The sequence below is a fragment of the Cololabis saira genome, chromosome 3 (assembly GCF_033807715.1).
Source record: "Cololabis saira isolate AMF1-May2022 chromosome 3, fColSai1.1, whole genome shotgun sequence".
Taxonomy (NCBI): Eukaryota; Metazoa; Chordata; class Actinopteri; order Beloniformes; family Belonidae; genus Cololabis; species Cololabis saira.
Genome location: NC_084589.1, coordinates 27311809 through 27324113, shown reverse-complemented (window position 1 = coordinate 27324113; position 12305 = coordinate 27311809). Strand labels below are relative to the sequence as shown.

The following is a 12305-nucleotide window of genomic DNA, read 5'->3' as shown; positions in this document are numbered from 1 at the left end:
ACTAAATGCAGAGAATGAGGTTGACTTAAAAGCTCGTCGTTAAGTATAGCCAAGGAATAAACATGACACAGTGATGAACTGCACGATTAAACATATCCAAGGGTGACGGTACGACTCTGGTCTTTGTGTCAGAGCTTGCTGAAAGTAATCCTTGGTGGAGTCTCAGGCTGCAGGATGAGGGTGGCGGTGGTTTTGAGATCCTCTGAAGACGGCACGCTGAGATTGAAGCTCAGCAGGATCTAGACGAGGATGAAGAGGGGAGGCAGGGAGAAGGGTTGATGAAAAGGTCATGGCAAGGGGGGAAGAAGAGTATACATTAGAGAGCAGATAGTACATTAAAGTGATGAAAGTCATGTGCACAACATGCTCATTGCTCTTAAATAAATATGCAACTCCTTACTCACAGATTTCGACACAAGTCTACATACACAGGCCAAACTAGTTTGGGGGCTGTTGGTCTTATTTCAGAAAATAATTTCCAGTACGCACACATAACAATGAGTTATAAATTAGGAGATAATGGCAAGAAGGAATTGCACAATGACCAAACTCTTATAGCAAAAGAACACAAAGAAGATGAAAAGACCAAATCAAGCATAAAGAAGTACAAGATGAACACAAAGAGACACTGAGTGGCCACAGATACATGGTACAGTATATGATCCAAGTAAGCTTTGACACAAAATGGATGTGAATGCTAAAATAGATTTAAAATGACTGGTTTGAGACACAACACAACCACGAATTGGTACAAGACGACCACAGGCAGCAGAGACGCATACCAATCTTAACAGGAACACATGGCCTGAAACTATTAAAAAAATGCTGCACATTTGCGAAAACTGGCCCAACAACAGCCATAAAGAAGAGCCAAAAAGGCCACAACGTAACACAGATCATAGCTGTTGACACACAGCTGCTATGATGTGGTGTGGTTTGTGGTTTTGGGACATTTTCCGCCTGGCTGTCTGCCGTCTTTAAGGAGGGAGTGAAAAGTCTACTTCATGTTTCTGCTCAGTGATCCTGTTGTTTTACTAATGTCCAAATGCTGGACTTAACTCCATAACTCATTATTATGTGTTAAACCCACTCGCCTGTTTTACTTCAACAGACTACGGTTAAACTTGTCAAATCTTTTATCATTCCAGCCTCTTCGGTCAACAACATCCTTTACATTTTTATTTTTCCCATCCTGAGTCACACCCTTCTTTCTGGTCCCTCCTTCATCCTTCTCTAGATGTTTTATTATTTTTCCTCTTCCATCTTCTTCACTCACTTACATGCATGAGCAAGAGCTGCATCTCATTTTCAGCAATCCTCCTGCCAACACATTGCCTCGCCCCGAACCCAAACGCCAGCGAGCGAAAGCCCGCCCCTTCCCCTCTCCGGCCATCATCCCCATGGATCCACCGGCTGGGGTCAAAGCGCAGTGGGTCCTCAAACACCTGGGCGCTCCTTCCCATCGGGTAAAGACAAGCCTGGACCATAGTCTGTGGGAATGATTACAACAAAATATTTGGAGCTCTGATGTAGATCTGAATCTGCAATGATGAGTTTGTGTGCTGTTATTTAAAATTACGGGAAACATGAGCAAAGACAGTCACAGAGTGGACATGTCACATACCCCTGCAGGTATGTGGTAATTCTGGAGAATAATGTCTCTGACTGGATATCTCTGGACAGTGATTCCCACTGGGTATAACCTGAAACAAACGAATAAACCCACTCCAGTTCATGTTGACTAATATCAGCTTTAAAATGTCACTCAATTACAGACAAAGGCTCAGGATAGATTTATGATGACAAAAACATGATCTCCCATAAAAGCTTTTGTAAACCTTGGAGCGTGAGCTTTTCATGCCCTACTGATCTGAAGGTGCAAGTTATTTTTGTTCCATCCCCGTGGGTTATTCCTCTTTGGTTGTCATGGATGCCGTTCCTGCTTTAGGTCAAAGAAACGTTACTGGAAGTTGCTGCTTCAAATCAAGATCATTTGAAAGCATGGCTCTCGGGATTGTTGAGGTCTGGGTTGGTTAAGGAGAGTCTGCCTCACGACTCTGCACGTCCAAAGTTCAGTTTGACTACATCACTAGTGTGGCGAATGCTACACCATCAAATCCTCCAGGTTTATGATGCTGCAGCTGGGGGGCAGCTGCCTATTTCAAATTAGCAGGAATGGACAGCAGAGCTCACTGACCTTGACTACGAGGAAATGGGAATAGAGGGTGGATGAATTTTTGAAGAATTTCCATATCATTAACTTGGAGGGTTGGAGTAAATCTGCATGTATAGCCAGTCTGGCAAAACATGACCAGTTCAAAGTTAACATACTGTACACACGTTTTCTGGAGCTTTATCCTGATCTATTTTGAAACTCTTTCGGGATTTGATTTCATCAGACCTTGGCAGTCATTTTAATATAGTCCAAGGAGGTTTGAAAATTTACTCTAGGCTTCTCAAAAACCGTTCAGCTCCTTTCAGCAAGGTGAGAAGAATTGGTAAGTGGTTGTTGATGAGGGATTTAATTCAGGAATTATCTTTCATGTTTAAACTTAAAACAAAATAAAAGAGCCTGAAAATTGTACACATAAATAACCAAATTAACCATCTGTATTTTAGCATGTGACCACTGGCTGATGCAGAAGTCCATTTACATAGTATATTGCACTTGTCTAACAGAAGGTGTGTGTAAGTGAATCTGGGCAGACAACTGCACAAACATAAGCAACAAAAGCTGCTAAAAGTATGCAGGTAGAGCTGAGATTTCTGTACCTGAGAACCTCTTTGACGGTGCCTTTCAGCAGCGGTGCCCCTTGCAGGGCCCTCTGAGGGTCGCCGCCCGCCTGTCCCCATGACGTCCTCACCTGCTGCCTGACCCTGTCCTGCACCTCCGGGTTGCGTCCCAGCTCAAACAGAGCAAACTGCAGTGGTACGGCTGTCTGAAGAGGGGAAGGGGTGAGAGAGACTCAGGTGCACAGACTCAGGACAATAAAAAACGTAAACACACACACCGTGTCGACCCCTCCGGCCATCAGCTCGGTGACGTTGGCTTTTATGAGATCCAAAGACAGCTGCCCTTTCTCCATCAGTTTCCCCAGAACACCAGGGTACGGGCCTCCAGCTGCCACTGTCATAGACGCCTTGCCCTGGGAGGAGGACAGACGCTGGTACGCCCTCTGGATCCTTGCCTCGGCTGCACCAAGCACAGGACAGGAGTGAGGAGAATGAAGCAAAGGATTAAGGACAATGAGATGAACGTTCTTCTTACCATGACTGAAGATGTGGTCCCACGCTGTGGCGTGCTGCGTCCACAGGGGAGCGCCGACACGTTGCAGGAGGCGAGGAGGGAGGTAGAGGAGAGGAGGGGTGGTGGCCAGCATTCGCTCGACAGCCCAGATGAACTTCTGAGACTCAAGGGAAGGAGATGAGGAGAAGAGCCCAACACGCTCTCCATAGATGACATGACAACTGGCTGCAGATAGGAGGAAGGGGAGGTTGAGCTTCAAGGTGTTAGAAATTAGAAACAGTTAGTATGATCCCACAATATTTCATAGATTATTGTTTCTCATTATCTGTTTTCCATTTCAGCCTCAGACACCAACATATCCAGAACCATCATCCATCAATAGCTCACATAACTTTATGGGTAAAGGATTAGTTTGGTAAACGCAACAGTAGAGATACTGTCACAAATGCCACTTAAAAATAAACCCGGGCATCATATCTTAACTACTGTTGACGTCTCTGGGCTCGGAGGCATTCAATTCAATTCAATTCAATTTTATTTATATAACGTTTATTACAACAGAAGTTGTCTCTAGGCGCTTTCCAGAGACCCAGAACATGACCCCCGAGCAATTATTACATGATGAATGGCAGGTAAAAACTCCCCTAGTGGGAGAAAACCCTTAAGCCAAACAGTGGCAAGGAAAAACTCCACTTTAGGAGGAAAGAAACCTTGAGCAGGACCCTGAGGGGAACCCTGCCGGAGGTCAGCTGGGCAGAGCAAGGAAAGAGAGAACAGACAGAGAATGAAGAACAGAGAAAGGAGAGACACAGACACAATAGTAAGTTCGTGCACTACAGAGATGACTATATAAGCAGATGTAGACAGCAGACACTGAGGTGGTCAGAGGGCGGGATCGCAGGTCAGGATGTCAGCAGGTATCCAACAGAGATCTATACAGACAGGTGGAAGCAGCAGTGGGATGATCAGAGGGGGGACTGCGGGGCAGCATGCAGCTCCTGAAGCTCTGGCCTGCAAACATGCACGAAATAGAAAAAGAGGGGGCAGACCAGCACAACAAAGTACAACTCAAACGCAATATGTTGGATTCCTTATCAAGGTCATTTCCAAATTAAAAGAAAAAAACAGACTGAACCTGATTTTATTTTCTGCACTGTAATGAATTTCCTTATTGTGAAGTGCCTTGAGGTTACTTTTTTGTGAATTAAAGCTGTACAAGTAAGTTAAATTAAACTGTTTTGATGAGTATATTCAAATCTTTTTCATAAGAACTCTCCATGTTGCCACATGGGACTAATCAGACTGCCGTCCAGGCGCTGTGATGGTATGAGGTCGTATCAGTGTCCTCGGCAAAAGTTAATTTACACTTCTGTGGCAGCAGTGTCATGCAAGAAGGAACATTGGGATTGTAGAGCAACATATGCCACCTCCAGGCACATCTATGCATTTTTCAACAAGGCAATGCAAAACCACATTCTGAGTCTGCTGCCTGCAGTCATGACGTGCCGCAGGCAAAGAATTGGAGGAGAATCTTAAAAATGTGGTAAAAGCTTTACTTCCCCATGTTTGTTTGAATATGATTGATATAAACAATTATTTGTAAGTAATTCAAACAACATTTTTCTCCACATCGGACAGGTAACGTTTTTTAAATCCATCTTCACACAGAGAAGTAATGTTTTCTGAGTGCACATATGAACTTGGAGGAGCTTCACGTCTGCCTTCCCTCACCGATCCCTCATCTATCACACGTGCTTATGTTACATTAACTTAACATCATCCACGGGGATAGAGTTTCTTGTGGGCCCACTCCCACTCTGGCTTAGTGCCTGACTGTGCACTGTGATCCGTTTAGATCAAAACAACATGACTCAGTCTTCAGCTTTGCGCTTACGTAGACACAAAAGTGCGCTGAGTCACACAAGGATTGACACTTGTGGATGTGGTATGATGAAGATAGACACATAAAAAGAGCCGACCTGCAGAAGGAATGCTGCAGCTTTGATCATTTCTATTTTTAAAGAAGTATGCACCCTTTGACCTCCTACATCTTGAATATGTTAAGGACAGATATTTTCAGTTGCTAGATCTAAAATGTTGCTCTTTCTCAAAGTGAGAATATTATCAAATTAAAGCTCACTGGTTAGAACCAATGAGATGTCTGCAGAGAGAAAGACTACCAAAGGGGGGGGAGATTGAATATTCCCCCTGGCATCAGAGAGTATTTATGGCTCAAATTGCTGGTTGCTAAGCTGAGTGACACTTGATTTAAAGGTGGCTGTGGGAACAACTAATCAACCAAATTTAATTTGCCAGTTGTAAATAAAATCAAGAGACTTTGGTACATAAAAAGCATAAAAACCAGGATGATGCAAATGACCTCCGACCTTCGAGTGCGAAGCGGAAAAGGTCAGGACTGGGATCGATGGTGAGACTGCGCTTGCCCTCGTCTCCCCTCCCCTTCCTCTCCACTCGCTCCTGCAGCATACGACAGAAGTCTCTCCCAACCTCATCGAGGAGGGGGAGAAAGCTCTTTACGGCCGCACTCATCATCACCTCCTTGTTGAGCTGAAGGCGGTCTGCTCTCCACTCCTCGCCGTTCCTGTGGAGACGGGTTGCAGTGAGTCATCAAAATAGACCCATTTCACTCTATACCAAGTGAGCCAAGTGAATCCCCCTGCCTTCACACAAAACCATTGACATCTGCAGCACTTAACCTTGTTTCTAACCTACTGTATCAAAAACTGATGGACGACAACCATGATGTCTAAGTCCAAGATGTCTGTGTGGTCACACATAATGTATGTGTCAGAGACATTTGCAATGAGGGTGACCAAAAATGACAGATTAACCTTTCCAGTATTAGAAACATAATTTACAATCCAAGAAAAAGCAATTAAGTCAGTTTGGAAATAAATTAAACCACCTTATGGCAGACTAAGACAACAAAATCAGGTTCTTGGGGGAGTTTTAATTGAGCATATCTCATTTGCATATCTAAAGAGAACTTTTAGAAAACTTGCAACCCAAGGGAAGTATTGCTGTATGATCTAATCAAAGCTTTATCCCTGTTCACCAGGAGATTTCACTGAAAAGGGCAAATGTGGCTACATAATGAGACCTGCTATCCATAATCTCACTTCATCAGATCATAAATCCAGCCAGTGTGTGGAAATACAACATTGAATGGTCTCCATTAAACTATGGGATGCATCATAAAAACTCAGCTTAACATCAGCATTTCATGCTTTTATTTTTATATTTGTTTTTAATGTCTTATATGAGTTTCCCAAATGAATGAAGGAGAATTTCTTTCCACAACTTTCCAGCAGCTAAAAAAATCCCACAGTGGCTGAAAGCTGTTATGTTATGTCTCCAGCTGAAAATGACCACTTAAAATAAACTTGCTGTCTATGGGGAGATTGTGCTCATGGGGAGATTGTGCAAGTCTATCTTGAGTCTTAAACTGGAAAACTTTGCCAAATGAAAAGATAAAAAGATCCACAGCATGAGACTGTAAAACAAAGAGATGGAACTGACTTGAGGAAGACTCCCTTGCTATGGTTACGTATCTCTCGGTGTGTTGCCCACGGCTGCAAGGTCATCCGTCGAGGGTGAAGCCCCTCCGACTGAAACAGCTCACTGATGTCAGATGGTAACAAGATGTTCACACTGCTAAGGGTCCCCACTTTCTCCCTTCACACAAGGACAGAAAGGCTCGTGTGAGCTCAAAGATACATGAACAAACTGGAGAACCATGCATAGCATTAGATGTAAACCTCCCTGTACCTGTAGATGGGGCCGAGGGCATTGAAGGTCCTCTCCATGTGCTTGTGGAGCTGCTGGAAACGATTTTCTCTCCAGAACTTCACCAGGTTGATCCAGCCATTCCTCCCTGTGTGAGGGATCTCCTCAAAGCTTCGCACTCGTCCATCCATGCCCGTCTTTCTGATCTTTTTTGCAGCTTCCTTTCCCCTTTCTAACTTACCATGCACCACAGTCCCGGCTGCAGCCATACAAAGACCCCTTTGCAATGCATCACCAAAGAATCTGGACCCAGATGTGCTCTGCACCCTGACTAACACCGGCACTCCTATGGACATGCTCCTCATGATCCAAACAAGGTGTGTTGGTCAGTCGCATCCGGACCTGTGAGAACTTTGTCGTTGTTGCCTCTCGGGCAATGATCACTTCCCTCCTCCAGCTCCAACCTCACACGGAGCCTTGGATGGGCATTTTCACCCTGATGAACTGATAGCTGGGGATTATTTATGAGTCTGACTGTCAGAGTTCAAGAGAAAGACAACAGAGCGCAAATGTAAGGCTTATTTAACCCAAACACACTCACACACACATACTCAGACGTTGGACAGTGGGCCAAAGTAAGAGTGAATCCATCTGGACAAAAAAGGTCTTTATTACAAGTTTCAGCTCTGTCTACATGTTAGTTCCAAGGTCCTTTGGTTTCTGCTTCATGATTTATAAAATCCATCATCTAGAAAGTGTCAAACTATTTACACACCGATATTAACTTAACATAAATGAAAGCAGTAACTTAAAATGTCGTTCTTTACCGTTGCAGATACAAATGTGGCTTAATTACACACAGCAAGAATAATACAAAACAGTAAATGTTAGTTATCTTTCTTCATAAGAAAAGAAGAGGAAAACAAGACAAATTTAACACTCAAAAAATGTAAAAAATGTATAGATGTTGTGTAAGTGTATAAATGTTAGCGTGTGGCCCTGAGATTCCTGACTTGTGTATAGATCACTCAGATGGATCTATATGAGTTAAAGAGCTTCAACAGCCCTGTGAACTAGCTATGGTAGCTTTAAATTAAATAAATTAATTAGTAAACAGAAAAGCACCCTTACCTTTTAGTACAACTATTTTGTATTTCTTTAAAATGTTAAGTAATGGCAGTGAATATGAAGTGAACATTTAAAAAGTCATACACACAATACTGTTTGACCTGTAAGATGTTACATTTCATGTGTTTTAGCTTCTCAAATGATCATTTTATCAGCTTAAAATAAACCTCCCAAAAAGCACATCATTTGAAGTGTATCTAGTAAGCATTTGAAAGCAGACTTTAATAAAGTGTTTATAATAACTGGAATGTAGGTATAAGCACACTGAGTGCATTCCATTTTGAGCATATTCAGTTGATTGTTTATATTTACCATCATGCCTTAAAAAAAAGTTAAAAAAAAAGTAAAATAAGAAAAAAAACGATGTTTGAATGATATGTTCAAATGCCATCAGGCGTTAACAGACTGAGTCTTTACACTCAAGATCAACAGAACAGCTGGAATCAGCATTCATGTTCATTTACACAGATGTGTAGAAGTCATTTCTGTGGTTACATACAGCTTTACACAGGTTTGGTCACATGACTTTACAAGAGTCCCTGTTTGTGGACACGCTTCTGTGTTTGCCGCTTGTGACCGCTGCTGTTTTGAAGCTCAGGCCTTGAAAGGCGGTCAGGAGGTTGAAGCCATCGTCCTTGGTTTTGGTTTCAGGATTAATCATCCTCGACAGCTCGTGGGGGAGAGACACTTTCCCGCCAACAGACCTCAGGTGGTTCTTGTCCTTTCGGCTCTGAATCATCCAAGGTGGGAAAAGAAGAAGAGTGAAGGGTTTTAAATAAGGCAGGAACTTGGATAGCGATATTTACCCTGAATTTGTGTCCACATCAGTCATTCAACGCCAACAGGGAAAGGAAATAGTAATTTCACAAAAGAACATACTTATAACACGTAATTATTCCTTCAAAAGTACAATATTCTTTACAACATTGCTTTAGGTCATTGAGACTTGTGGGCAATTGTTTGGGCGCAGATTTCGCCTCTCGATTGTAAATTGGCTGGTTTGTTTGCAATCAAATAATCAAGTTCGTAGAAGCTTTGGCTGTCAGGCAGATGGCATCACATTTCATTGTAAAATACTTTGGCATACTGAAGAGCTTGTGGTTGACATAATAACTGCAAGGTGTCCAGTTTCCTGTCATTGCAAAACAGATCCAAATCTCTGAGCTGTTGTGATTATGATGTTTTTTGAAGAGATGTCTTTCCAGGGGTCAATCTTTAAAAAAAAATGTTTTCAGTATGCCATTGTGGTCTCCAAATTGCGTTAACACACAAATGAATCCTCCAGACCAGCAAAGGCCAAAATATCTACTTATCTGGAGATGCTCACACCTGCTAATGATCATTCATTTTATCGGCAGAGTCTGGCAGCTACCCAGCTTCTTGATTCATGCTGAGGTTGTGAGGGCATCCTTAGTGCTTCAAACACTGCTTCTGTATTTAGTAGGGAGCAGATTTCCTTTTCCTGATGTATAAGCTCCTATGATTTCTCTCATGGCTCCATATTCAACCAACTGACGGACGCCTTTAAGTAAAATTTCAACATATTGCATAGGTTCGTTTTTGAATTAGGAAATAAGTCATACATGTAAGAATTGGGCTAATTAAAGGAAAAAGTGATGTTTATACTTCATTTAAAAGTCAATATAGGGATCTTTTGAGTTTATAACTTGTGCAGTGCGAGTTTATTTCACAAAGAAAATCTAAACTTGTATCACAGAAACATGAAATGACTTAAAATCTGTAACTGTTTTGTGGTGGAGTTGATTATTTCACATTGGGTTTTGTGTAACTGTGTGTGATGTGTGTGCATGCTTCAATGCTCCAAATATCTCAAAAAAAGATGCGCTTCAAGCTACAAGGCTAAGCTGAAACTGTAGTGAGATGAGTTTGTTGTGTTGTGTTCACAAACCTCTGACAGCTCATATTTTCTCCTAAAGTGAGATCTCATCGCTGCTCTCTCTGCGTTCTTCTGAGTGTTCATTTCCTCTCGCGACTTCCTGTAAACGGAGCACAAAAACACACCTGATATGACAGAACTCGGATCAAGCGACACGGCTGCTAAAACTGAGTTGAATGTTCATTTTAGCTTCTGTTGACTCAATGTTGATCTTCCACTTTGAAGAGCTTGTGAACATTGTGATGGTTATTTGCCAGTGAGTGTTGTCTTTCGCTGAATTACATTCGGGAATATTTCATTTACAGTTTGAAGTCAAGTCACAAAACTGCACCAGTTCACACCAAATATATTAAAACCACATTGGTTGTAAATTCTGACTATTTAAGTGGTAGTAGGTCAGAACTCAGAAACTTGTGTGGTGTTTACATCATCTCAACAGTTTATCCTGATGTTTACAACCTGCATGTATCAGAAAGTGTCTAATCTAATAATAACAAAATCTGTATTCTCTTTTACCACATACTTGATGTATTAAATTAATGTATGTTTATTGATTTTTGCTTCCATGTCCACAAGTATCGGGACATTTCCTTCCCTACATTCCTTTCTCCACATTATAAAGCGTCCACTTGCCTCTCCCGGTCCAGGTCTGGCTGGTATGAGCGAATGACTGTCGGGGCTTTAGGAGGTACAGCTCGGGGGGCAGGGGTCCTCCCCAGCATGTTACATCCTCTGTGTCCTCTCCCTCCTCTACTCCTCCTCCTCCTCCTGTGCTTGGGGAACAATCTCCTCTTCTTCAGCCCAGACACACATCTGCCCAGCTTCCTGATGGGCATCCTCAGTGTCTTTTTCATTCTCATCACAGACTCCATGATGGGTGCCGGCTCTGGGGACGAGCGAAAACGACCACACCTCTACTTTCTTGACAAGAGACGGGTGGAAATATAATGGCTTTCTCCTTCAAACATGCTGTGTCTTTATGGCAGTCTCACAGCAATAATTCAGGTTGAGACCTGCCAAGGACAAGGACAGCAGTCAGACAAGGCTCTGACACTCATTTTCCTGTAGGCCTCACACACACCACCTTCAAACATAAATGTTTGTCATCGAGAGGAGGCTGGGTTGCCTAATCTGAAAAGCTGGAGCTTATACAAGGACAAACAATGACAAATGCGAAACTACAATTCTGTGTTCTGTTTTTTTTCTGGTCTCCTGGTGCACAGTTTTCTTACCCATGCAGGTGGTCACAGTTGGACATCTGTTGACAGCAAGAAGTCCTGATCACGCGAGCAGACAGATGGCTTTCACCACCACCTGCAGGAAATCCTCAAAGCTTAAAAACAAACAGGGGAACTAGAGAAGAAGAAAAAAGAAGAAGTCTCCTGAGGAGAGGTTGAGACACATGTGCATATTGGTCCTCACTGCAGAAAATGATTGCAATCGGGGTGAAGCCCCTGCTTCGCTCATTCCTTCCTCTCGACTCACTCCACACTCAGCTACCCCCAACTCTTCAACGCAGATTAAAGGACTTAAGTAGGTGAATCTCGTTAGGAAATGCACCTGATGACTCACGTGTCTGTGATGAGGATTTGAAGGAAGTAGCTGATGTCATGTTGACTTCCACGGACTGGTCCTTTTACACTGTTGCATTGTTTCTTTTTTTTTATTATTTATAATTTAAATTTTTCAAAATGAAGACAGGGACAATAAATAAAAAGAAAAAGGTTTACAACACCACATTTCACATAATCAAAAAAAGAAACATTACAATAACACCAAAAAAAAAAAGACAAGGGGGTGGGTGGAAGGGTTGGTACAGATAAACTTTAAGAATGATGGTGCCTCTAGTGTCAGTTCAGGTCCAGCTCTAAAAGAAGAATAAGTAAAATAAAATAAGAAGCATGTGACCAACACAACAGGTCATATTATTATTACATTATTCTCAACTGTTGTCTAATGACAGTCCATGGGGCAAATTGGTTATTTTCATTATCTTTGAGGATTGCGGTTGCCTTTTCCATTGATAATAAATCCAAAAAGTCCTTCAGCCAATTGTATTTGTGAAAGCAGTTTGGTTTGCGAATCTTCCAGTTCATAAGTATTGACCTCTTCACAGACAGAAAAGCGAGAGCAATGATACGTTGCATAATCTAGCATTGTTTCTTAATTTAACAAGAAGCTGTCAGATGACGGGGCCAGGCACTGGTATGAAAATCAATCAGATAAACTATAAACAATTCTTTAAATGTATCTTCACATTTTGGCAACTTGTTTCCCGCAGTTTCA

At 42.3% G+C, this 12305-nt stretch overlaps 2 protein-coding genes across 2 annotated transcripts; both read right to left on the bottom strand.

Annotated features, from left to right (window-relative positions):
* Positions 1 to 12: 12 nt before the first annotated feature.
* LOC133432964 (cytochrome P450 11B, mitochondrial) lies at positions 13 to 7453 on the bottom strand. The gene is made up of 9 exons (XM_061716933.1): positions 7037 to 7453; positions 6788 to 6943; positions 5635 to 5849; positions 3269 to 3472; positions 3012 to 3193; positions 2773 to 2939; positions 1625 to 1703; positions 1281 to 1490; positions 13 to 239 (listed from the first exon to the last, which is right to left on the bottom strand). The coding sequence occupies exons 1-9, from the start codon at positions 7357 to 7359 to the stop codon at positions 129 to 131; spliced, it is 1647 nt and encodes a 548-aa protein (XP_061572917.1). The 5' UTR covers positions 7360 to 7453; the 3' UTR covers positions 13 to 128.
* Positions 7454 to 7646: 193 nt separating this feature from the next.
* LOC133433006 (complexin-4-like) lies at positions 7647 to 11525 on the bottom strand. The gene is made up of 4 exons (XM_061716937.1): positions 11252 to 11525; positions 10649 to 11032; positions 10032 to 10115; positions 7647 to 8852 (listed from the first exon to the last, which is right to left on the bottom strand). The coding sequence occupies exons 2-4, from the start codon at positions 10889 to 10891 to the stop codon at positions 8640 to 8642; spliced, it is 540 nt and encodes a 179-aa protein (XP_061572921.1). The 5' UTR covers positions 10892 to 11032; positions 11252 to 11525; the 3' UTR covers positions 7647 to 8639.
* Positions 11526 to 12305: the final 780 nt, after the last annotated feature.

Excerpts from the sequence above, each read along its gene's own strand:
- LOC133432964 (XM_061716933.1), bottom strand. The coding sequence starts at position 7,359 with ATGAGGAGCATGTCCATAGGAGTGCCGGTGTTAGTCAGGGTGCAGAGC. Across the intron at positions 3,473-5,634 it reads TTTCCGCTTCGCACTCGAAG|CCAGTTGTCATGTCATCTAT; the intron begins GTCGGAGGTCAT and ends TCCTATCTGCAG. Across the intron at positions 1,704-2,772 it reads ACCGTCAAAGAGGTTCTCAG|GTTATACCCAGTGGGAATCA; the intron begins GTACAGAAATCT and ends CGTTTGTTTCAG.
- LOC133433006 (XM_061716937.1), bottom strand. The coding sequence starts at position 10,891 with ATGGAGTCTGTGATGAGAATGAAAAAGACACTGAGGATGCCCATCAGG. Across the intron at positions 10,116-10,648 it reads ACCTGGACCGGGAGAGGCAA|TCGCGAGAGGAAATGAACAC; the intron begins GTGGACGCTTTA and ends GTTTACAGGAAG. Across the intron at positions 8,853-10,031 it reads GAAAATATGAGCTGTCAGAG|AGCCGAAAGGACAAGAACCA; the intron begins GTTTGTGAACAC and ends TGGATGATTCAG.